The sequence below is a fragment of the Akebia trifoliata genome, chromosome 3, assembly GCF_017979445.1.
Source record: "Akebia trifoliata isolate Shusen 1 chromosome 3, ASM1797944v1, whole genome shotgun sequence".
Lineage (NCBI taxonomy): Eukaryota > Viridiplantae > Streptophyta > Magnoliopsida > Ranunculales > Lardizabalaceae > Akebia > Akebia trifoliata.
The window spans coordinates 55525887-55551902 of record NC_141377.1 but is presented as its reverse complement, the minus strand read 5'-3'; the positions used below and the strand labels follow the sequence as shown (position 1 = coordinate 55551902).

The 26016-nt window shown below is 35.8% G+C and overlaps 2 protein-coding genes across 6 annotated transcripts; both read right to left on the bottom strand.

Annotated features, from left to right (window-relative positions):
• Positions 1–547: 547 nt before the first annotated feature.
• On the bottom strand, positions 548–9703 carry LOC147408126 (Protein kinase superfamily protein). 3 transcript variants are annotated; one of them, XM_086437012.1, is made up of 15 exons: positions 8869–9703; positions 8713–8789; positions 6887–7816; positions 6651–6717; positions 6491–6553; positions 4548–4611; positions 4322–4415; positions 4163–4246; positions 3967–4056; positions 3818–3845; positions 3170–3694; positions 3018–3079; positions 1328–1437; positions 1146–1233; positions 548–1016 (listed from the first exon to the last, which is right to left on the bottom strand). In XM_086437012.1, exons 1-15 carry the CDS (start codon positions 9296–9298, stop codon positions 786–788), a joined length of 2943 nt encoding a protein of 980 aa, XP_086293138.1. In that variant the 5' UTR covers positions 9299–9703; the 3' UTR covers positions 548–785. The 3 variants fall into 3 exon arrangements, with proteins under 3 accessions (XP_086293138.1, XP_086293135.1, XP_086293137.1); XM_086437009.1 differs by having other exon boundaries at positions 548–1058; positions 8869–9700; XM_086437011.1 differs by having other exon boundaries at positions 548–1058; positions 8713–8771; positions 8869–9699.
• A 2456-nt stretch (positions 9704–12159) lies between these two features.
• On the bottom strand, positions 12160–23364 carry LOC147408125 (Plant VAMP (vesicle-associated membrane protein) family protein). Of its 3 annotated transcripts, none has more exons than XM_086437006.1 (8): positions 23162–23364; positions 22937–23076; positions 19886–19956; positions 19722–19803; positions 18676–18791; positions 18455–18595; positions 13705–13779; positions 12160–12543 (listed from the first exon to the last, which is right to left on the bottom strand). In XM_086437006.1, the coding sequence occupies exons 2-8, from the start codon at positions 22989–22991 to the stop codon at positions 12409–12411; spliced, it is 675 nt and encodes a 224-aa protein (XP_086293132.1). In that variant the 5' UTR covers positions 22992–23076; positions 23162–23364; the 3' UTR covers positions 12160–12408. The 3 variants fall into 3 exon arrangements, with proteins under 3 accessions (XP_086293132.1, XP_086293133.1, XP_086293134.1); XM_086437007.1 differs by having other exon boundaries at positions 22937–23058; XM_086437008.1 differs by having other exon boundaries at positions 18455–18586; positions 23162–23363.
• Positions 23365–26016: the final 2652 nt, after the last annotated feature.

Genomic DNA, 26016 nt, shown 5'->3' with positions numbered 1-26016 from the left:
TAAGAAATTTTATATATCTCAATTATTTGATGATACTTTCATGAATTTATCTAAATTAACCGAATTGCTAGGATTTGATACATGAAGTTGTAGATGTATTTTTGATGTTGAAAAGAGGGTTTTAAATGTTCCTTTTCTTGATTTCCATCAAGATAAGAATTTTCATAAAAAGAGCTACTATGCTCCACAATGCAGGCCAGCTCACTGCTTTTCCACTAGACTTTCAAATTTCCCATGCTACCAGATAAATCCTTTCATCCTTCGACTGAAGATTCCAATGGTCCTCTAACTAGATTTAGTTAACGGGGGAATCTTGGCATGAAGATAGGTAAATTCCACCAATGTCGGGTATTGGAATGCTATCCAGATCTAGTGCAGGCAATGGCATCTAAAATAACATGATTAAATATTTGCTTAGAATTCTTGGAGGCAATCATGCATAAGGGCAAGCCTAAAGCAGTTGGTATGCACGAGCATACTAGGTCTAACACATGGTATTGGGCAACATCACAACCATTTCTAAATCGAACCATCTTGACAAAGCATCGTAAACTGATGCATGTACATCTTAAATTAGTTTTATTACACAAAGATACAACATGTATTAAGCATTATCCGAATTCCATGGAACTAAGAATTAAAGCCAAGTTTGCAAGACTGAAAATTTACAATCAGTACTGCAGAGACTTGCATTCAAGAAAACAGATGAGATATCAGTTAGCATCGAACATTCTAAACTCCAGTCATACTTCACCTATGTGCAACCTTCACAACTTCAGTTACACTTACCCTTGTGAAGGATGGGAAGCTCCAGAGTCCAGGCTGGGCCCTCGCCTGAGTAGTCTCTGCTTTCTCAGACTCTCATGACATGTCGCAAAGAATTCATGCCTGAGAGCTTCCTCTGCGCTGATCCTCAGCCTCGGGTTAACAGTCAAGCACTTGTCTACAAGGTCAAAGAGTGAATCAGGGATCATCTCGAGGAAGTCTGGTCTCTTTGTGTTCATCTTGCACCACTCCTGCAGTTCCATAGATGGTAAGGACTGTATGTCGAACAGTTCCTGCCACATAGTTGGTACTGTTTAAAACATGGTGTCTTGTTTGTTAAGAAATAATTGGATAGAAGAAAATTTAAATTAATGGAATACCACGGGGAATGAGGATTCACGGTTGTGTAGCTTGGCCACTTCCCACATATCTTCACTGCCCCTCAACTTAGCAATATCTTTTATATTCCTGCCAATGATAGAGATACAATGAGCGAATTGGAGTCTAGAAGAAACAATGGTGTTTGTTTATTTTTATTTTTTGTTAAGATCAAGATTTATACTGTTCAGGATCGCCAACGAAAGGAGTTCTTCCAATCATTAGGTAAAGCACTGTGACCCCAGCAGACCAGATATCAACCTTGGGACCTTGATGTGGAGATCTAAACAAGACCTGCAGACATCATGTAACATTTAAAATCACTTCTGTGCTCTGTCCGTACACACATTTTTGCAGTAGTGAGGAGTCCACATGTATGATAAGCAAAGGTAATAGATTGTGGTATTTGTGAATAGCTTTGCAAGTAATTTCATGATATTAAAATCTGGCAAAGTCAGAGAGGTCTGTTTATACTTTGAAAAAGTCAAAACAGAGGACTCGAAGAGAAAGAGCCAAATTGCATGTGGCCATGTGAACCTTAGCTATTATTATTGTCTAAGGGCTTAAAGTAAATGACACTACTAAGACTCAGCAAGGATTAGCATGATTTTAACACTCAGACAAGTCAAAAACTTACTTGGCAAATGGGCAAGTTTTCCACTGATCCAGTCACCTCATTGACTCGTTCGAAACCTGATTCTATTTATCCGAGTTTTCAAAAACTTGGCCAGTCAACTGGAATAGATTGTTTTCAGTGTTTTTTTTTTTTTTTGATAAGTATAATATATTGAAAACGGGGGAAACAAGATACAATGAGGCCGAGAAAGCCTCATAAAGAGCTACAAAAGAAAAGGAAAGCTACAACATCAACGATTACAAAAAGTGTCCCATCTAAAAATAAAATCGTCAAAAGTAATCCCCACGAAATCTATGTTCTGATTGGACCAAAAGTATAAAAGGCCCAAGATCTCCAAGAAAGCCGCATGAGAACTACCAATCTTATTATTGAAAACTCTGTTATTTCGCTCATTCCAAACCCCCCAAGCAATTGCTGATGGAAGCATTGTCCACAAGAACCGTTTTCTGGAATGAAAAGTATTACTGTTCCACTCAACTAACAGCGAGGAGAATTTACGTGGAAAGACCCAATTAATACGGAAAAGATCAAGGAAATTAGACCAAATATAATAAGAAAAGGAACAATGAATGAAGATATGATCAACTGATTCCCCTTCCCTCAAACATAGGGGACAACAATTGGGAGTGATCCAACCCCTAACGATCAAATTGTCCAACGTAAGGATCCTTCCAAGAGAAGCCAACCAAACTTATAACAAACTTATACCAACGTAAGGATCAGTGTTTTATTTTTCTTTTACATAAATGACTTCTAAGATTTCAAATGTATGTGGTTAATATAAAATGAGAATTTGCTAATTGATTTTTTTTATTGATGTTTTTTTTAATTGATGTTGAGATAGGTTTGAACCTGAGTTGACTCCTTCGAATCAAAATGAATCATCAACCAGACTTGGTGGTGGATACCGATCTGATCCCAATATCAGGCTCTTAAAACCAGGGGGATGCTATAATACCCCATTATTTAGGTATTACCTAGGCCACAGGCAAGTATGACCAGGACAAGAAATAATGACTCTGTCTATGTAGTATATTTCTACTTTAATATCTTAGCATATAAGATCATTTTCTTATAGCTAACTCAGATTTGTTTCAATTTCTCAAGCATGTCAAATTGTCGTTCTTAAGGCAGTTACATGTCTGACAAGGACGGCAGTTCAAGAATAGGTAATTGTTTGGTAGGTGTAAAAGGAAGATCTATTACAGATTGAAGTGAGAGTGATCCATAAGCTTACCTCTGGCGCCCGAAAGCCCTTAGTCCCAACGCAAGGACCTTCCCTCTTCTGTTTTCCATCCCCTAAAATCAATAGAAACACAATAAATCTTGGATGGATACTCTGCTAAAGAAAATACTAAGCCTCCAAACTACCCAACATATGAAACACACCTTTGTTCTTCAATAATCCAGCACCAGCAACAGCAACACCGGTAGAATGCAACGGCATGGGTGTCAGACAAAAAAGTTTCCTGTCAACTTTACCAGGAGCAGCAATCCTCTTCCTCTGAGACGCTGGAACGGTCACCGCTTTGTGATCCGGACTTTGCATTGCCTCGTGTACTAGGCTGAGCAACTCCTTCCTTCCATGGCATGGCAGGGGTTCCCTCAACCTCTCTGCCGAAGGGGTTCTAGTGCTCGTTCCATCCTTCGTTGAGGTTATACCAGAGCCATCAGCACCTTGGCTTTTGAATATATGTCTGCTACCCAAGTTTTGATAGCCCTTCTGATCAACATCACCTCTCTTCTTCATGTTCTTGGGCTCAAGAGATGGTTTGGAGTACTTTTCTGAATCCCGATTGATTGATTCCAAAAATCCGTTGCCCATTACTTTCCTTCCTTTGATAGGTGGAGCAGATTTGGTACTAGGATGTGGAACATGATCAAAGTTCACACGACACGCCGTCTTTGATTTGCCTGAGCAGATAAATAAGCAGGCAATTTAGTTTACAACAAAGGTTCAATGCTAACATAGTCACAGATTTGTCTTCTTTATGGTAATATCATGATAAATACAAAGAAGAAAGATAGAGAGCTTACTGGTGGTTCCATACTTCTGATGTAAGTCCTGTGAAAGTAAAGGATAATAAAATGGTAAACCATCAGATTGCACTCTGACCAAGTGAAAAGAACTTTTAGTAGAAATGCACATAAGAGACAAGTTGTATAGCAACAAAAGCATCACTGACCATGGCTAGGTTGAAATCGATGAGGTAACCTTTGTGAAGCTTACGAGAAAAAAGAAAATTCCCAGGCTTAACATCTCGATGTACTATTCCCTGCAGAGAAGAAAAAATAATATCAAGATTCTTTTGTTCTTTTAGAAAAATCACAAAGTTTCACACTTAGTGGGAATGTTTCAAACCCTGTTGTTAGTTCTCTTACCTGCTTATGCAAACTTGCAAGGGCTCTAAACATACAATAACCATACCACTGGAGCTGAAATATATCCATTTCTCTCTTCAGCACCTAAAAGTAAAAGCATAAAATATATGAGAGGAAGCAATAACAACACAAACTATTGATGCAAAATCCAATAATTACCTCAGGTCTGTCATGCTCCACATGCTCTAGAACAAAGCACTCAGAGTTGCCACTCTTGAAAGACCCTTCATACTTAATCACAAAGTTCCTACCGCTGCATCCAACAATCAGCTTGTGGTTCAATATCCCACCATTTCTTGGATTATAAAAAATTATAAAACCATTACAGTACAATAAATTTCATTTTTCTCAAGCAAATAAAGTGAGGTAAAGTTCTTAATCTCACCCAAATCGCTCCAGCATCTTCAGCTCGTTATTAACATGGTGTATATGAGCATTTGGATGCGGGCCTGCAGATCCATAAGCTTGCATTAGGCATCATCCTAATGTCTATGCGGGAACTCACACGATATTGAGTAGACTGACCATTGCATGTTCAATTAACAACCAATACATTTCCAAACTACAATCAGAATCATTCTCACTACACAAACAATTCCCTGATGTGGTTTGGTTAATCAGTAGTTAACATGATCCAAATAAAATTTATAATTGAAGGGATGAACTAAATGAAGTAATTTTTTGAATAAAAATATTCATGATGAACTAAATGTAGTACAGCTAAATGCAAAATATTAAATGTACATAAATCTGTAGGTGGCGTCTTGGTAAAATTTGATAAAGTCATAATAAACTGCTATATGTATATTGTAGTTTAACAGATTCAAAACACTTTACATTGTGATAAAATATAACCTGGAGGAGAGTAAAACCCTCAAAAGTACACCAGCACTAGACCATTGATAATGACAGCCAATTCACACTATTATAATGACATTGTTTGCATGGTTGCAAGGGTTTTGGCTAATTGTCCACTTCATAAGAAGAAAAAAGCAATATCTGTTCAAGTATTTTCTCCTATTGAATATCACTGTCTGTTGGCCAAATCACAAGTTCTGCTTGTCATTGGTGGATGAGATATTATCAGTCTCACTTAAGCAACAAAGTGAGCATGATACGATGATTATCATGGCAGGTACCTGAGGGTACACAGAATTATGGATTTAGAAGATCCAATTAAACCCATGGTGCCCATCAATATATCAATGATGTGACAAGATGATGGTAAACCTAGGGACAGGTCTGGGGTACCCGAATCGTTGGTTTCCATCCACCTGATCATGTTCCCTTTAGTTTTGGAGTAACTTCTAAATTCTTAGCCGAGTTTATGAGATGATGTCAGTGAGTCGCTTAATATCTAGACTTAAAGAAAAATTCCGAAGGCATATACATTCTTCTGAACTATCCACCTGAGACTGTTCATTGGCCCATAGGCCTTGACACAAGTTTAGAATTCTAGCTCTTCCAAAGTTGTATCTCATTGATGACCCTAGCCTCCTCTGAGATGAGGCCTTCACATTTCACCTAAGCTGCACAGAACAACCAAATCCTTATCCTAAAAATTTGGTTGGTTGAATAAATCTCATTCCTCCTTTGAATTTTCTCTAAAGCCATCTCTTGTGTTCATATCCACTTTCACTATGTCAATCGATGTTCACTTTGATCTTCCTTTTGCTCTTTTAAAACTATCAACTTGCACATTCCCCCTGACTGTGGCTGTAGAAGACCTTCATTGCAAATGATCAAACCATCTCAATCAACTCTCACTGTTACTAAAAAGCTCAACACCCTGATAAGCTATTTAAAAAGGCAGCCTAACAGCTCAGGAATAGCAATAAAGTAATTCCTACAACACTTCTTTCTAATAGCTATGAAACCCTTGCCCTAACAAGGAAAGGTGAATAAGATTATATCCAACACTGCAATGAGTCAATGTCCTGTAGTATCTTGTGGATCTAATATATTCACCAGAATACAACTCCAATTAAGAAAAATTTGAACACAGAATGATGTCTATGATTATTAGTCAACTCATACTTTGTTACCCATTTTGCAACTTCAGCACAACAGACTGAAGCACACAGATTTGCATCAATGGTCCATATTCATTGGTACAAGTGCCAATGTCTAAAAAAGTAGCTCAGATTCAGAACAACAAACTGTTTCTGGACAGTAGATTCCAGAGAAGTTCCCACCTTCAATAGGAAAGTAGTCATATATATATAAGATCCCAGACCATGACGAACAACTTATATTGCACATGCAGCCTAAAAATTGGAATAATCAAAAGCATGGTAAATAAAGAGAGTTATTAGTTTCTCTGCATACATTTAATAGCAAATGTCTTTCCATCATTCTTTCTTTGTGCTCTATAAACAGTCCCATAACCGCCTGCACATGCCAGTGTAAGAGTGAGTGAAATCTAAATCATAATGAATGGGTTATGTAGACCCAATGGGAAAAATGAATAATCAGTAAAGTTTCATACCTGAACCTTCTTCTTCTTCTATAATGTAAGATTCAAAATTTGGTAGTGGTTTTGTCTCTAGCTGATTCTGTGAGTAGCCATTAAGCATTCTCAAATATTGTTTAACATGAACGTCGAAAACAGCATAACTTACACATATAAGCATATGACCAATCAATAGGACGTCATTCAACAGGACATCATTAATTACACAAGTATGCATATAATAAAACTATTACTACTGGAATAGAATTTACCTTTGGAGCAATGGAGGCAGAATCTGCTCTGTTTTCTTTAGGAAGCATGTTATGCTTCTGCTTTTGCTTTAACTTCTCTTTAACGGGGATGCACTTTTGATCTCTTTTACATTGCTCCTGTTTTTTAGGAGAGGGAACAGTTTTGTTGCAATCTAATGACTCAAAGAGAACCCGTGGTCCTAAATTTGAAGAATCCCAATGCATGCTCTTCAGTTTGGTTGAAGATTGTTTTCGCTGCTTCTTAGCTGAAGGAAAAACACTTTGGCTTTCCACCTTGGCAGTTGATTTCTCTCTGTCCAAAGATGTCACCATCTCGTTACAATTTATGAAATTTATTGGCCCCAATTTGTTTTTGAGCCGTACAAGCATTTGAGCAGTATTATCTTCCTTGCAACTAGACTCTGCCTTGTTTTTTACTATTCGATGTTTTGCAGTTTCGCGAGCATGACTAACATGAACACCAGCTTCCACTGGTGAAGCATCGAACTTGATGTCTGTTTCTGGACAAGTAGTTGCAATCGAACCCATTCTATTTCTGGACTCCATCTCATTCATTTGAGCTTCCTTGCCCATTACTGAATTTTCCATTATAGTTGTTAGATGAGCTGATTTCTGGTCACATTCCAAAACACTTGCTTTGGGAAAATTTAAATCTATTTCATTTCCAAGAAAACTATACTGGAATTCTTTGATGCATAAAGATTCTTGCGACTCCCTGTGCACAATTATGCTCATCACAGCTTCATTGTCATCTTTTATAGGTCCAACTTTCACAAATCCATTACTTGGTAAGTCAACATTTGGGTCGAGGGGCAAGCGAGTCATTGGTCTCTCTTGATTTAAAATCCTCAAGTCATATTCTCCAGTGGAAATGTCACCTGTCAATAGATTCATGTTTCTGTACGTATCATCGGCAACAGTAACATGTGTCTGCATGACCAATAGAATTTAGAAGCTATCCATAGTAATAAATTGATTGCACCAACCAAAGAGAGATATAGAACTTTTCTATGAAACATGCTTAATTCAAAACTTCCGTTAAAAACATATATAAAAATGCAAAAGATGGGATACAGGACACAGGACACAGAACACAAATGTGGTGGACCTTCGTGTACATGAAAAAGAAGAGGAGGTGATGGGAGTCGAGATAAAGCAATAAGGATGCATAAGTAAACTATTTAGATCTAATAAACATTGCCTGATCAGTCTGATACAGATATTACTTGAAAAGATTTAGCAAGAAGGGTTGATCCTTCATTAACTAGATCCATTATATCAACTACCAGCATACACAGATTACCAGCTATCTTGAGATTCAAATGATGACAGTTTCACCCCTTTTGGATTTATTGGTCTTCATCTTACATCCTTGTAAGCAACATACGAACCAGCGGATATCTTGCAAAAGAGTGTTATTATGTGACATATATGATAATTTTCAGGTTATAGGGAAGGAAATGTTAGAAAAAATCCAACCTTCAACTATGAGAAATAAATTGAAGAGAACAATCAAGAAAACAATAAACAAGAAATCAACCACAACACAAGTATTAATGTGGAAAACCCTAAATCAGGGAAAACCCACAAAGCCACCCTGATTTCACTATGTTCAAAAGCCAAAAAGGAATTACAATGTTTCTCCCATAGAAAATTAATATAAATACCCCTAACAAATTAGGGTTAGTAACCTACTAACAGAAAAGTATGGTTATTCGATGGTTTGATTAAGAACACTAGAATCTTAAAAATATAGGCTTGAAGGGATTGAGGATAAACAACTTTTAGAAGCCAAAGCCAACAACTAATATAACTAAAAATTATACCTTAGTAGAAGCACTTTGGATCGTATTTGCTAAGGGCAACCGAATATGATTATCTTCATCTGTTTTCAGTACACTTCCTTCAATAGCAATTCAATTGGAATGAAAAATTAAACAAAATAGGTGCTATAATTTCATCATAAAAGCAAAGAAATTTACCACATTCAGGAGTCCAAAGCAATCTCCTTTTCGCATTGGGAAACACAACCAAATTGTCTCTCTGTCCCTTTCTCTTCCTAAAATACGTCCTAACCACATCATCCCATAATCTTTTTGGTCCAGAAACCCTAAGTGTGATCCGTGGCACAAAATTAACAATCGCCTTCGATGCAAACTCTCCAAGAGAAAAAATTGAAGCCAAAGAGATTGTCACGAACAGATCGTCCATCAAGAACAGTGGAGAATCGGGGATAGAACATAGAAACACAACAAAATCTGGAGACGCCTCGAACAAATGACATCTTGCGGCGAGTTCTGTGGGACGAGCCGGTCGTCCGAAGCTCAACAAAATAGAGAGGAGATGCCATGCTTTCTCTCTCTCAATCTCACTAACAGTCCAGTGTTCCGAATCTGTGAGGTAAGTTACCATGGTGTCTATCCTAAATCGAATTCACTTCCACCGAAAATTAAAGATGAACTTGATGCTCAGATCGGGATTCCTCCATGAAAATTAGGGGATTTTTAATCCAATTCGTCTGGTTTTGAGATCCATAGAGAAAGATACCAATCTGAATTGAGGGGAAAAGGAGCAAATTAGGTTTTTGTCGATAGCAGAATGAAAATTAGGTTTTTTTCAGAAATGCTGCAAAGAGGTTTACTAAGGATTTGTGAATGTATTGATGAGATTTACAGAAAAACTCTGCGAATTCGACTCAGGAGATTTGTTTGAGAGAGAGAGAGAGAGAAATGGTTCGTTTTTAGGCGAAAATAAACATTTGGAAGAGCTGAAGAGAATAGGCGCGAACGCTAATCGTGTGAGTTTTGAGAATTAGCACATGCGGAGTTCCCGCCAATTTAATACGATTTGATTACGCGGTCGCGAATTCGCGATTTAATTTGGGTAATTTAGACATGCTCCTCCAACTTTTTATCAATGTAAGAGATATCCTTGTGTTTCCAAACTGTTTACATGATCCTTTGACCTAGGTCTTTTAAGAGAGACGAAAATAAATGACCTAAATGCCTTAGTCTTCAATCTCTAGCTGATTTGCTCGCAAAACCAATCGCCTTTTTTTCTTTTTTTCATCTATCAAATCAGTCATCTTTAAATTTTGTGTAAAATTTAAGGTCTTATTAGAATCAAACCGTAAGAATAAGATAATTTTTTTTGAGAAATAAAAGACCTATGAAATTTTGATTAAGATCTCTCCTGTTATCACTATAGGGCATATTGAAGGTGAGATTGAATAGGTTCAAATAATTTACCCTAATATTTAACAACTTGAAGATTGACGGGTATTATTTTAACTTAATCCTCAATCTTAAGGTTAACCTTCAAATTTTAAGAACAAGAGTAGAAAATTTGAGGAAACGATACATTGAAGTTGAGGTTTGATAGATTAAAATAATATACCTACGAGGCATGGTTTTTAAACTCGTCCGATATCGAGACATATCATCTGAGTTAACTCGGTATCAGAGTTGAACGAGACCAACTCTCAAAGTCATTTTTTGACCGAGTTTTATGTTTCATGTTCAATTTTTTAAATTATCTCACGAGACGTCTCAAATGTATCGGAAAACTCGTCCAAGATGACTCGGTATCAGAGCTGAATGAGACGAGACACGATACCGAGTTTAAAAACCATGCTATGAGGTTAACAACTTGAAAAATGACTGATTTCTTTAGAGAAAAATTCTAACAACCTGGAAAAAACATATTTTCTCATAAAAAAATTTAAGGGATTTTGACTAAGTGTTGAAGATGAGCATTTAAATGATTTATTGTTAATCTTTTAGACAAAGCTTAGGTTAGGTCAAGGGTGGCATGTCATCTGTTTGAAAATGCAACAAGGTATTCTTAAGGATTAAATCTCAACCATTGAATTTTGTGTTTTCTCGATTGGGTTATGGTGTTTTTTCTCTCTTCATTTTTCATAAATTAACTAAACCCAACCCTTACTTAAAAATCCAGCTCATATGTACTTGCCAGATTTACATGATGATCTCAAACATGAGTGACCCACCATTAATTAAGTGGATGATTTAAGATTGGTAAGCATGTATCCTCATCACTTATTTAATATCATTTGCATACAAATACACGAATTAGTGGTGACATATAATGATAGGTATGCTCCTATTCATAATCCGTGGATGTTAAGAAAGGCTTTGAATTCTTTAATTATGGAGATTATAAGTTCAACAATTGTACCAAAAATAAATTAGGATTTCAAACCCTAACTCATTTGAACATATTGTAACAAAATTTTAAGATCATGGGTTCAAGTCCACCTTATTCACACACACACACACCACACACACACACACACACACACAAACACACAAAGTTAATATTTGAGATACTTCCCATGTATTTTTCGTTCTCAACCATTGTTGGATCACCACCTTGAGATCTAAATTAAAGGATTTCTTCGAGATAAGCACATGCCATCCAGACCAAGGCCCTATCAAGCACTCCCCTGCTCCTAAGGGTAGAGGACTCAATCGGTTTTCTTATTAGAGAAGATTGCAGTCAAGAGGATATGTAATCAATTTGAAAACATGGAGTTATTCTCAAATATTAATGGAGATGCGTCTAAACCAAACACTGTTTGCATATAATCCCCATAGCTGTATAGTAAAGATAGACATCATTAGATTTAGAACTATGAATTGAAGTGAACATTTAGCAATTTTATTTTATTTATTTAGTTTTGATAACCGGTTAGTGGTAATAGTTTGTGTGTGAAGAGAAGTTTGGACTCAGGTCATGGGTATCATACTCGCCATGATTTAAAAACTCAGTACTCAGTCAGTCCGAGAGGAGATGATTGTCCTGAATTGCCTCTAGACCAGATAAATGTGAACAATCCATCACTTTGACTGGTCTGACATGACTCGTTCAATATTTTGAAAACTAAAAAATTAACTAGTTTTAGGACCCTTTTTTTTAATTATAGAAAATAATTAATTTTTTAAAGATCTAAATATTGTACTTTTTTCATATTGAATAAGCAATAAGAGTGAGAGGCGTCAAGCATTTTATCATCTCGAGCTATTTTTTCGTAGACCAGCTCCCCTATAGTATTGTAACGATAGTAGAGTTTAAGCACCTAGTTTGAGATAGATTGGTGTGGTTCCTCTACGCCTGGGACACCAGAATATCAAACCATGAGCAATCTTTTCAGAGTTTCTATGTGAGAGATGAAAATAATGAACGTTCTCTCATTTCTTGATGGAATTAGGGCACATTTCATAAGTTTGTCTTGCCCATAGCCCAAACAAACATTCTCAAAAGCCAATACTTTGTCACTCTTCAAAAAATGGGTGTAGTTGAGGTATATATCACCTTGTAAATTACTAACATTGAAAAAAACCATTTCTCAATTATTCTAGTGAGCAAACAAATAGAGAAACATAGCTTGTAAAAAAGCAATCGATATACAAAAACAGGTCACAGTAACAAATTACCGTTGTAGAAATTACATGAGAGATGGAGACGATGATTTGTCTCCTGAGGCTGTGGAGAGTGTCAAGCTATTCAGTAGATGGTACAGAGAATATTAGTTTTAAGAGGAAGCCAACCATGATACCAATGAGTCCCACTAAGGCAGCAAATGACAAGGGGAAGCCTGGATCAGATTTCCTATTTCTTCGTCTCCTCAGCATATCCTGAAAGATTCAAAGCAAACGAAGAAAAGAAAACAGAGAAAGAAAGTCATTTGTCTCAAGGCATCGTAGACAAGTCATAGATTGTAAAGACGCACAATCAATTTCACTCAGTGGGCTTTTGCTCTATTTGGTACACCTCTGTTTTCAGCCCAAGTGCTTCTGTGGAATCACTTTTATAAGAAAATTGCAATTGCGACCTGATATTTGGTGACAGTGTTCAGGAAGTGCTTTTTGGCATCTATAAGCCCTTCCATAAGTTGTGGCACTTTTCATGAAATCAACTAATCACATAAACCCTACAAAGAGTCCACAATATTTTGTCTAACGAAAAAATGGGGCAACTTTTTCCCCAAAATCCAATCATTTTTGTCCTGCCTGGCTTCCAACAAATCCAGAAGCCAAAAGCGTGTCTGGGGCAGCCAGTTTCTGGTTGTCTTTTTGGCTTATGGATTTTGTAGGAATCCTAAAGCAGACAAAACATCCCTTCCATTTCCACGATAAACGCAACAATTGTTTTTCACCTTTGCATCGAGAAGTGTATGTATGCAAACTGGGCAAGGGTTTACTTAACTACTTGAGTCCTAGGATCCTAGATGAGGGACTAAGTCGTTCAGCTTGAGTTGACTTGTCAAGTCAAGTTTTGACAGAAGAAACTCTATTGAAGCATACACCAGCTAGGTGGCAGTTATATTTATTTTGGATGCTCAACTGAAGACTTTGTATTTATTGAAGATCAACGATGAAGTCATGATGACCGATAAAAAAAAGTGATGAAGTCATGATGCACACCCCAAAATTCCCATGACACATTTTTCCGGGGCTAGTAATTCCATGAATTTTTCACCACACCTTGGTGAACCTACACACTAAAAAATCCTGACCTGTGTTTCATAGTCATTGGGTTTGAGCATGTTTCACTGTGGGTTAGACCCATGGATAAAAACAAAACGAGTTTCGTGTCCATAGTGAAAATTTCTCAAGTCCAATAGCTAGAAAACACCAACCAGGTTGATTTTTGGTTTTAGATCTATGAAGGGGTGGGCAAAAATTCATGTGGCCAGTGGGACCAAAGAGGACCATGTGACATTTTGAGGTGTAGCCTCAAAATTAAGAGACCACAAGAACAAAACTAGATGTGGTGAGAATAAGATGCATGCATACCAGTTCCTGTTGCAATTGACGAGTTTGTTGAACAGCTGCATCTCTTTCCTCCTTCAGTTGCTTAATTGTATGAATCTACAATATAAAAAAATGAAGAAAAAAAAAAAAAACATATTTAAAAGAAACGGTAAAGTTTAAGAGAATATAGAATTTCCCTTGACAAGCTCACAACAAACAAGGTGAGTTTAAAAGGTAAAACTAAGATTACATGATCACGAATCCCAGACATTGGCAAAGAAGCTGATAAATATGTATCTACACATTAGGAAACCTAACAATGTTTATGGCAACATCTTTATCCAATGAGATAGAGGTGTTGATTCCCTTCAGTATGACCACTGGAAGCTTAACAAACAAATGATAAGGGAAATCCACTGACTGATAAAGGGAATCAAGAATGAAGAATTGTAGATGAATAGCACTCCTAATTCCTGAAGAACATGTTCAAGAAGAATGATCCCTTCACCAATGATTGAAAAACTTGGTTCCAGGGTGCAACTCGGGCAAGAACGGGAAATAATGTGATGCAACTCATCTAAGATGCTGTCCAATAATCAACTCTTATATGTACCCCCAACTGAGATCAGTAGTCTGAGTTGTGATTTAAAACAGTTCTGACGAAAACCTTTTGAAATAAACAAGCATAGAAATGTGGGTTTTCATGTCCTAGTGACAAGATCAAGGCCACATTGTCAACCCTCCTATGGAATTCGTGTCCCTCCAAAGGGGTGAGAGTTGATACTTTCTATCATATAGAGATAAATGTAAAACTTGAATGGCTCACTTCTGGGTAGATGGTTATTGAAAACATATAGATTGTCAAGAGCAGGTAATGACATGGGTCAGACCATTGAATCTCTAGATACGAGACAGATCCAGATGCTGACCTTGATCCAAATCTGGATCCAGATTTGGGTCCATGGTACATGAGCCACACCCGACCCATGAATGGTAATATGTATTATCAAAGTCCACAATTTATTATTTTATGTTAAGGATCTGATTGGACAAAATAAAAATAAATATAGCGAGGGAGAATAAAATCAAGTTGCTGACTAGAGTAGGGGTGAAATGACATGGAGTTGGAAAGAAAAACATCTGAAGATATGTGCATTGGAAGAAGACTTAGCTCACGATAGAATTGAATAGAAAAACAGGATTCATGTTGCTGACTGGATTCAATTGGATCTATTCACAGCTCTAGATCCAAGTCTGTCACAGGTTGTGCACCTGATCTACACCAACCTGTATTTAAAATGGATCCAGTTTTAAGGATTCAAACCAACTAAAAACAGCAATAATCAGATCTCGTACATGTCATTCACGCTTAGTCAAGAGGGGGTAATCAACTTGTAGGAGAAATGATCGCAGGAATCAATTTCCCTTTGTAAATCCAATTCTGGCCAGGAATTCCATATCTGGAAACGGAAGCCATTTAAGGCTGATTGAAAGAAAAAGAAATTGGACCAGCCCTTTTTGACCCTTAAGAGAATCCAATCTTCACTACTGTATTCTTTAATCAACACCAAACACTCTAGTGAAGAAAATTCAATAAACTAATCAGATTCATATCTTGTTATAAGGATAAAATAAACCAGATTTTGAATTCAATATCAAATTGTGTAGAAGATTTTTCTTTTCTCCAAAGTAATGTTGACCTTTGAAGATCTAACAATACAAAAGAGGGTATATAGAAAAATGGAATACTTGCAAAAAGCAAAGAAACCTTCTTCTTATTCAAACTTGACTTCATCTTCTTCGACCACATACAAGACCTTACACCAAATTTATTTCTTGATACTAAAAACAACTAAAGATCCCTGAGAAAAATAAATGCCAGCCCAAAAAGCTAGACAACAAGGACACTGGAGGTGGGACCCACATTTTTCAAAGATGAATATCCCCTTAATGTATAAGTGATGGCTACCGATGTGCAAGCCAGGATTCAAGCCAAAAAAACTTCCCCTTACTCCCATACATGATTAGTCCTAAAATGCATAAAAAACCTAAAACTTGATGTTTTTATTAAACTACAACATGAAAATCATCACCACCATCATCATATAACACTTCTTCCCAAAAATTTGGGGTTGGCTAAATGAACCATGCTGCTCCATTCAATTCTACCTAAAGCCACACTTCAATTAATTCCACAGGGACATTTTGGATTGTCAGAATCAATTATGGAAACTAATTTCCAAAATCTAGTATCTAAGTTGGGTACATTGTATCATTTTAGTTGATTCTTTTGTTTTTTCCGATTATAGGAGAACCAATTTTATAATCTGAACCAAATGTAACATCAGATTCTAGGCTCCGAATAACCCTCACTCAAGTGTGTTCATATCTGCTCTCACTACATCAATCCACGTTCAATTTCATCTTCCCTCTCGCTCCTTTAGAGCCTTCAACTTCCACATTCCTTTCATCTGGGGTCGTTATTGGCCTTGGTTGCACTGAGAAAATCATCTCAATTGGTTTTCCAATCACTTATTGAGGCTACTACTACATTTCAAGATTGCATCCGTTTTAACTTTCTTTTCCCTTAGTCTTTTGGCTCATCCATTTTGAGCATCCTTGTCTGTGCAACATTCAATTATGAGCTTCTTGTTTTTAATCGTCCAACATTCAACTCCGTAAAACATAGTTGGTCTTACTGTCATTTTATAAAATTCTTCTTTAAGTGTGATTGGATCATTGGTCATATAGCACTTCAGATGAAAATCTTCACTTTAACCATCCAACTCAAATTCTAAGGACGACATCATCAGCAATCTCTCCATCCTAGTGGGGTAACAAATTAAGGTAACAAAAGTTGTTGCTTTAAGGTATTTTTTTAGCCCTTCCTCTCTTTATTATACCATTGCTATAGTTACAATTCATAGAATTTGTCTTGATCCTACTTATTTTAAATCCCTTTGACTCCACAACGACTTTCCAGAGTTCTATTTTGCATTGATTCTGTCTCTAGTCTCATCAACTAAAAGTCTAAAATTAGATCATCTGCAAATAATCTCATCAACTAAAAGTCTAAGACTAGATCAACTACAAATAACATCCACCAAGGGATTTAAACATGAACAAGAGCAGTTATTTCATTTATAATTAGAGCAAATAGACACGGACTCAATTTTTTTTTTTTTTGATAGGTAAATGCATGGTTAGACTTAGGAAAAGTAATGTAGTTAGTGGTTAGTGGTTGGGATAAGAAGTATGGGTTCAAGGGGGTTTGAACCTAGGACGTGGGAACAACCCTCCACACATCTTTGAAACGGACTCAAACTTGAACCTTGATGTGCTCGTTTAGGACAGGTAATGTAGTTAGTGGTTAGCATAAGAAGTATGGGTTCAAGGTGGGTTTCAACCTAGAACATGGGAACAACCCTCCACATGTCTTTGAAACGGACACAAACTCGAACCTTGCTATAAGCCAATTGTAATTCAGAACTCATTTGTCTTCAACTTTTCACTTCCAATTAACAAGTGTGTGTATGTGCTCGGATCTCCCAGGTATCTCTTGTTAGCTCCAAGTCTCTTGTGTCATCATCATTTAATAGTTTATGAAAACAACCCCTCCATTTTTCCCTAATTTATTCACCTCTTGCATATACTCTTGTCTCTACCTTTAGTTCACATGATATTATCTAATTCTTCAGCTTTATTTTATCTAATTCATACCATCATGTAGAAATCTCTCTCATTCTCTAGTACCCAATGTATATACATGGATCATCATATGTTATACACTTAGCTTCCCTTACCACGATATTTATTAGCATTTTTATATTTTTCTTAGTTTTCTCATTTCTAGTTATTTTCAACAACTTGTAATGGATATTTTTCTCTAATAACACTTGCACATCATCATTCTACAACCAAGTTTCCCATAGACACCCCAAGGAAATCTTTTGCCACTCTTTTAATCTATTAACTACTTTATTCCACACCACTGTAGTATCTTCCTCGAAATTTCACATTTCTTACTTTATTATAAAAACAATGTTTTCTCCTTTTAAATTCTACTACCTTATTCTTCAACATCCCTTATTTTAACCTTTCTTCCATATATCATCGTAAACTATCTAAAACCACTAGTCTATGTTTATAGCTAAACTCTCCTACTGGATAACCTTATAAACTTTGCATATTGATGGTTGATCTCTAGAAAATAAACAAAATTATATCTGGCTTTTTGTCATTCCATTTTTATAATTAACTACATGTTCCCCACTCCTCTTGAAATATGTGTCTAATATCGCAAGGACATATGCCATCAAGAATTCAAGTATTGCATTTCCTATTTAACTTCTTTCATCAAACCCAAGTCCTCCCTGTACCCTCTCGTATCATCTACTTTCCTTCCCTATATGACCATTAAAGTGTCCTATAAATACCCTCTCTCCAAAGGGAATTATTTGGATGAGTTCATCCACACCTTCCCAAAATTTTCTTATGATGTTTTCTCCTAATCCAACTTGGGGTGTACATCTGAATTCGGATGCATACACGTGGAACTTGACATGGTGTTAACATATGATTTATTGTTCATAGGGAAGAGAACAATACATGGTATAGTAAAGGTATGGCTTCCTTTGCAGGTGATGTATCCAAAACATACAGTCAATTTGGATTGGACATATCAGCAAGGAATTATAAGTAGAAATGAAATATATTACTAGCAAATTCCACCAAACACAAATAGGCTTCATTACAATGACAAAAAAAAAAAAAGTTAGATAGAAGATCTCACAAAGTTGGCATCAAAACTTCTTGCCGAGCTCCGAGAGGCAAGTTCTTCTGAATTGCCATGAACTGATTCAGGAGACATGTAAACAACCCTAAGCTTGCACTCCTCTATTACTTTTTCACCATCTTTGTTGAACTGTTTGAACTGAAAATCATTAGGTTCTGAAATTGAAGGGAAAAGAAAATGCTAGTGAAAGAAGACTATTCCCATGCAGAAACACTTACAGTGTCTTGTGGGATCTCATCAACATCGGTATTAGGGGGCACTATTGTACTTTGCAGGAGAAATTTATCTCTGCACTGCATATCGGGGGGATATTCTCGTTGTGCTTGAAGGGTGACTTCATATTCAAAAGACAAGTCCAAAACCAATGTGAACAATTAGAAACCAATATACAAAACAAAGAAATATTAAAATAGTGCTTGTGTATGTGGTAGTCAATGGATTTCGTTTAGGAGATCTCTTGTCTCAACAATTGATCAGATAGGATGACTGCATTTAATTTTCCATCTTCTTTAGGACAGTCACAAATACAATTAGAAGGATACTATCATGTCATCCATTGAGATTGGGTTTTGACGTTGGAGATCTCCTAATTGCAACCCACTGAATGGTGTGGGTTCCTTGTAGGGCTTACAATGGGCTGGGTTCGGGTCGAATATGAGTATATCCATATTCAGATCCGTATACAAATCAGACTCGGATCCTATTAATTAAAACCATATCCGGATCATTTTGCTTTCACTAAACCTGGATCCGGATCCAACCCTACTGAATTACTTGATTCGGATCGGTCGGGTTGGATACTATCATACCATTTAACTTTTTTGCTATATTTCTTTTTCTAATTGCTATACTATTCTATTTTACCATTATAATTCTTTTATTTTATATGAATTCATATTACATTAAACTAGTAGAAGAAATATATCTTGAAAAACATACAAATACAATTTTAAAAGCAATATATCATTTGGATCTAGGCAGATATAAGGATGGATACGTATCCGACCCAGATCCAACTCGGGTCAAGGGACATCAACCCTATTCGACCCGTTTTATTATTCGGATATACTCCAAGGAACCAAACCCGCTATATTTGGATTCGGATCGCTCGGATTTCGGATAAAATTCAACCCACATGACCTAGTTCGTTGCCCATGAGCAAAGTGTCCTACTAGATAAGGGAGAGTCACCAATATGGTCTACTCAATAAGATGTAGCAACATTGGTTTCTATCACAAGATCATGGCAAACTAAAGAATTTCACCTGTTATGACACATGAATCCCAAGGCTGTATAACACCAGTATTGGGTCGCACAAAGTACTTCTTGGGTGATGTAGTTTTGACCTGCAAAAGAATGAGAGAGTTCAAGTCCACAAACCAAAGGTTATAAATAAAACAGAAGTAATTTAAATAGTGTGAACAGTACCTTGAAAGCAACATGGTGTTCGGTGTTGTTTGCTACCTTGAGATCACAATAGCATTGTTTTTCAAGCTCAACTAGTCACAGGAATGCCACTGGTCATAATAAACCCACAACTTCTCCAGAACAATGTATATAGAAAATGAGAGCATAACTAAGTAACAAGGATGTTAACATTCGTTAGAAAATTAATGTTTCAGGCAAAAATGTTGAACACACACCTTCAATCATATTAGCACAAAAATATAGTACTTTAAATTTCATTTCTAAATCATTGTAATTATTTGCATAAGATATAAGTATTCAATTAGTATATAGTTGTGAAGAAACATAACTTTATGGTTCGCATTGACATGATCTAAAATCAATTTCAAAATATATAGCATGTGTACTTACAATTAACTATTTAACTGTACAAACTTTGATGCAATATTCGGTCAACCGATAACCCATGTCAATCTACAAGCTTACTGGCAGTCATCAACACAAGATGTCACACCCACTTCAAAACCTCCTCTCCACACAACACTGATTAATGATTCTCTATATTTCTTGGTAACAAATCCCACACTCAATGCCGGAACCTTGTTGGTAATATTTCTTGTGGTACCTAAATTACTATTGACATCTAAGTTCGTATTAATGGCTAGATTTGATAAATTAAATGTCATTAATCAATTAACAAAGAAAATTCTGTAATCCTAGAATTTCATTGCATCTAGAATCTAGCAAAAGCAATAAATGAAAGTATACACCAATGCAAAAAATATTAGCTAAGAATGTTTTCAGTTATCTATACAATAAAACACAACGGTTGTCTTCCCCTAATAAAGAGCGGTTCAGATTTAATTTTGCATGCATCTCGAGGAACAATTTCAACTTTATTCTCTTTCTCTTCTCCGTTTCCAATAATACCTCTTCAACTTTATTACCTTTTCTCTTCTCCCTCTTTTTCAATAATACCCCTCCAACTTTATTTCCTTTACCCCTCTACGCCCTTTTCCAATAATACCCCCACAACTTTATTCTTTTTCGTCTTTTACCCCCTAACCTCAAAGAGGATGATTGTGCCGTAAGCATGGGAAAACTCTAGAATCATTTAATCCAGCAGTGTTTGATTCGTAATGAGTCCGATCCTACTTGGGATGTTGGGTTCAGGAGAAATTTTAATGATTGGGAGCTAACTGAAGTTACATCTTTCCTCGATCTCTTGCGGAGTGTTTGATTCGTAATGAGTCCGATCCTACTTGGGATGTTGGGTTCAGGAGAAATTTTAATGATTGGGAGCTAACTGAAGTTACATCTTTCCTCGATCTCTTACATACGTTTCACCGCAACGTAAGTGAACAGGATAGGTGGGAATGGATTAGAGCTAAGGATTCGAGATTCTCTATTAGATCCTTCCATAAGTGGCTCACTCATAGTGCTGAGCGAGCCATCTCGGCTCCCATCATTTAGTTCAGGTCAGTGCCCTCTAAAATCTCTTTCTTTGTCTGGTTGGCTTCCCTTGGTAGGATTCTTACGATAGATAATTTGATTGCTCAGGGTTAGATCACTCCCAATTGCTGTCCCCTTTGCTTGATGGAAGGGGAATCTGTTGATCACATTTTAATTCATTGCCCTTTTTCATATAATATCTGGTCAAGTTTCCTTAGTTTATTCCGTATGACTTGGGTATTTCCTCGTAAATTTTCCTCATTGTTGGAAGAGTGGACCAGTAATGTCTTTCACACCAGAAAACGTTACCTATGGACTATGCTACCTTCGACTATTGCTTGGAGGATTTGGAACGAGATAAATAATAGGGTGTTCAATGGCAAAATTAGAAGCTCTTATGCAGGTTTTTTGGAGATCTTGGGCTTCTTATACCTATGGTCCAAACAAAATATAGAGTTCGTGGGGACTTCGTTCAATGATTTTGTTTTTAGATGGAACTCTTTATGTAATCATTGATGTTGTTTGCTCTTCTTCTCTATTGTTCTTTGTGAGGCTTCCCCGGCCTCCTTGTGTTTTCTGCTTTCTCTTGTTCTTTAGATGGAACGAGAGATCTCTTTATGTATTCTACTTTTTCTCTTTGAAATATATTACACTTATCAAAAAAAATATATATAACATGTTTTCTGATTAATTGCTTAATTTTCAAAACCCACAGATCCCTCATCTCTTCCATGCAACCAAGTGGCTGAACAAAGATCGAATTAGGTAACCTTCAAAGGTAATTTTGACTACAATAAACAACAAACTAGAAGGCCCCAACAGTTTAAATTTTAGGGGAAAAGATCCATGCCAACATGCAGTCAAATTAGACACAAAAGTCAGCAAGGAGATCAAAGATGGAAAATTAAAATCTACTCTTGCATGCAACCAATCTTCCATATTTATATGTATATTTACATGTTGTTATGCTTTGAGGTTTATGATTTCATCTAATATCTCTGCTCACATAGCAATGCATGAGGACCCATTGGTACTGTACGAAAATGCCTTTGGCTCCATGGTTTTAAAACTTGGAAGTATGTCTCTCATCTCATCACCACAGATATCGAGTTGACTCATCCGAGTCATCTCATTTCAGATGAGATAAACCATTTAACTCAGTTAATAATTATATATATATGTGTTTTCATATGATAATATTTTTTACAAAATAAGGGGGATTAGAAGATGCTTAGTATTTCGTAATAAGATCATATTTTTATTTAGAGAGTAAAGTTTTAAATTATCAAAAAATTACGTAATTTATATTTAAAGAACACAGGTTGATTCGGCTGAGTTTTATTAACTCGTCTAATATTTTCAAAATATTGGATGAGTCAATGTGAAGGACGATTCACATTGAATATTCCGCTCATTCAAGAACAATATTTAAAACCATGTCTGGCATTGCCAATAGATTCAAAAAATGTGCCTCAAAATGAATTGTTTCAACGACCATTGGATAATGTTCAGATCAGTTAGTACAATTCAAGCAATCCATCAAGTAATTGAATCAAATGTTTCATAAGAATTGATCAGAAACCAAAAATCAGACAACAGAAACGTGATCACATCACTTACATTGAAATCTGATGTCGTCGGGATGAACAGAGATCAACGGATTATTGATACTCATGATTTCCACCAACCAGATTGATCTCAAAGGAGCATCAAAGTTTGAATAAAATCGTAAGTTTGTAACCCTAGATCAACAGTTGCAGCTAGAGCAAAACCAATAAAGGAATCAAATTAAATAAATAAAAAATGGAAGAAAACAAACTGAAATTCGGGATAGAAAAAACTTACAGATGTCGTAGAAGATGAATAATTTCAGTTAAACATAAAATGAAGATCACGGATTGCTCGGTCCACCGATTCGAATAATTGGGCTTAAAAATCGGATTCTGAAGTTTGTTCTTTGGAAATCGGAGAATTCGGAGATTAACGAAAACCTAGGTTTGGTTCTTGTACTTCGCATTCGTGGTTTAGCATTGATCACATAATGAGAGACCAACCGGTTGATGGCAGGAGGACGGAAGACAGTTGGAGACAGATAGAGATGCCACGTCATTCGACACGTGTATTCGTTACATAAATTTTAGGGAAAGGGTAATTTTTTAAATTAATTATTAAAAAAGTATTCATTTTCAAAAAAATTACGAAAAACGATTTAACACTCTGAACTGTTCATCGTGTTTCAATTGGTGTTAGGGTTCTTCCGCACGTGAGTATGGAAAGGGTGAGGCTAGCCTAACTAACTCAGTAAGATCGTAAAACTTACTAAGGGTCTCTAAGCTCATTTTGTGACATCCAATAACATGATCCGATGCCTCAGGTATGTAGAGGACAAAATTCTATGAACTTTCAAAACAAAAACACACACACACAAAATTAATCTTACATTTTAATTTTAAATTTGGGAGTTCGGTGAGAACTCATTAGTTGTTCATTTAAAATCTTGGATTAAGATAAAAAATAATTTTTTTTTTGGTTGGATGCGAGTTTTTCCATAAAATCAATAAGACTGGTGTTGGATTATCAATTTAGTAATCTGTTTGAGTTGAAGGACTCTCAACAGTTGGAAGACATAAGAGAGCCCAGCACGTTGGATAGTATTAAAAAAAAAAAAAAAAATGCTAGACAATAGGGGTGCAACTTGGTCCAGTTCAAATCAAGAACCAAACCAAACTGATAGCTTTGGGGTGGTTTGATTCGGCTTGGAACAAGTTGTTGTTCGATTCTAGATTACGAAAATGCAGAACCGATCAATTTAATTCAATTTTCGAATCACGTTTATATAGAACTGAACCCTTATGCAATAAATAAATATATATGTAAATAATAATTATTTGAATTATTTTAGGAGTTAGGACATGGATTTGTATTCTTTTATGGATAAATTAATGAGTCTTTATGGATAGATTAGTGATTATTGTACGAAATTTTATGTTTATTTTTTATTAAAAAATATTACATACAATTTATAGAATATTGGCAATTCGTAAAGTCGAACCAAACCGACTTTAGTTCAGTTTGGATTGGTTTGGTTTCAATGAAATTTAGTTCGGTTATGATTCTTATTTAGTGGAATCGACTTACGTCAGTTCGATTCCAATTTGACCTCAAACCGAACCAAGTTGCACCCTTGCTAGATAGTCTAATGTGCTAAATCATTTTTTGTAATTTGTTAAAAAAATATTTTTTAATAATTAATTAATTTTGTATTAATTTCCCCTAAATTTTAAGTACATACAAAATCCAAGAAAAAATATCCTCGAGATAAGTAACGACATCTATTATCAGATGCACATAAAATCCTAACAATTGGATGTTGTGTCTACTGTTTAGGACTCGAAATGGGTTGGATAATAACCATTTACTTGACTCGTTTGGTTAGAGTTATTCCAGAGTAGATACAATTTTTTTTAGTTATGAAAAACTAACGAAAAAAAGACACTCAAAATTCACACAAACTGATGTGGCATCTACAAATAACCATAGATTTTCCTCGGGATATACAAGCAAAATATTGTTACGGGCAGTTGAATAAATTTTAAAGTGTCTTTTTTGAGTCCAACTTTCCTTATTAAGTTAGTAAGAATTTTACCCTTACTAAGAATCCTTGGACTCACTTTATGATATCCAAAAACTTGATTTGATTCTTTAGGGTTGTGGATGACAAAATTGTATGAACTTTGAAAAAAAAGTTATTTTTCACCGTTAAATTTTAATTTTAAGTCCGAGAGTTACGTGGAAGACCAGTGCCTTTCCATCTTTAAAACCTTGGATAAAGTTAAAAATATATATATATCAATTCATTTAAACAAAACAACCCTTAGAGTAAAGCTTAAAATATTTACTAGGTTAATAAGGAAAATGTTTCTAGTCTTTTTCAGTCTAGATTATCATTATTCAATTATTATTATTATTTTTTCAGTGCAGTTAATTCATTCCTTATAAAGACTCTACAAGGTGATCTCAACCATTGATGCAACAAGTAATGCTTGGCTTAACATAACCCCTATGATATGAAAGCTTTGCATCAACCTCGAACGCAATTCAATTTTGGGAAATGTTTAGCACCAAACATTTTGGCAAAACATTTTTCAAAACATGGGTTAGAAGTTTTAGAATGGGCTGATTTTTGGTGAGAATGATCTCTACGGTAAGGAGATCATCATCACCAAAAATCAGTCCATTCCAAAACTTCTAACCCCATCAAAAATGGTTTACAAAAAATGGACGGCCCATGATTGTTCAATTTGTAAACATGGGGCTAGAAGTTTTGGAATGGGCTGATTTTTGGTGACCCAGTCCATTCCAAAACTTCTAGCCCATGTATGACAAAAATGATTGGCTAAAATGTTGGCCAAAATGTTTTGTGCTTCAAGTTTAAGTAAGTTTGAAGTCAACTACCTCAACTTTCTCTTATAGATTATAATGCTAAATGACCTAAAAGTACCTTAGCTTTAGCTTCTGACAAAGAAAAACCCTTAATTTCTCTCCCAAAATACCTAATCTACTAATCATCAAACTATTTGAGAGCTGCTATTGGCACCCTAATTTTTACTAATTAAACCCAAATTAAAATAAAAGAAAATAAGTGAAAGATTGAGAATAAGTAAAAGTTAGGGTGCCAATAGAAACTCTCTCATTTTTCT

Coding starts and splice junctions, on each gene's coding strand:
- LOC147408126 (XM_086437009.1), bottom strand. CDS start 9,298: ATGGTAACTTACCTCACAGATTCGGAACACTGGACTGTTAGTGAGATT. Junction 8,790..8,868: donor GCTTTGGACTCCTGAATGTG/GTAAATTTCTTT, acceptor TTGCTATTGAAG/GAAGTGTACTGAAAACAGAT. Junction 3,080..3,169: donor TGGATTATTGAAGAACAAAG/GTGTGTTTCATA, acceptor TATTGATTTTAG/GGGATGGAAAACAGAAGAGG.
- LOC147408125 (XM_086437006.1), bottom strand. CDS start 22,991: ATGAGTATCAATAATCCGTTGATCTCTGTTCATCCCGACGACATCAGA. Junction 19,957..22,936: donor CGACGACATCAGATTTCAAT/GTAAGTGATGTG, acceptor TCCTGTGACTAG/TTGAGCTTGAAAAACAATGC. Junction 18,792..19,721: donor GGATTCATGTGTCATAACAG/GTGAAATTCTTT, acceptor TTGAATATGAAG/TCACCCTTCAAGCACAACGA.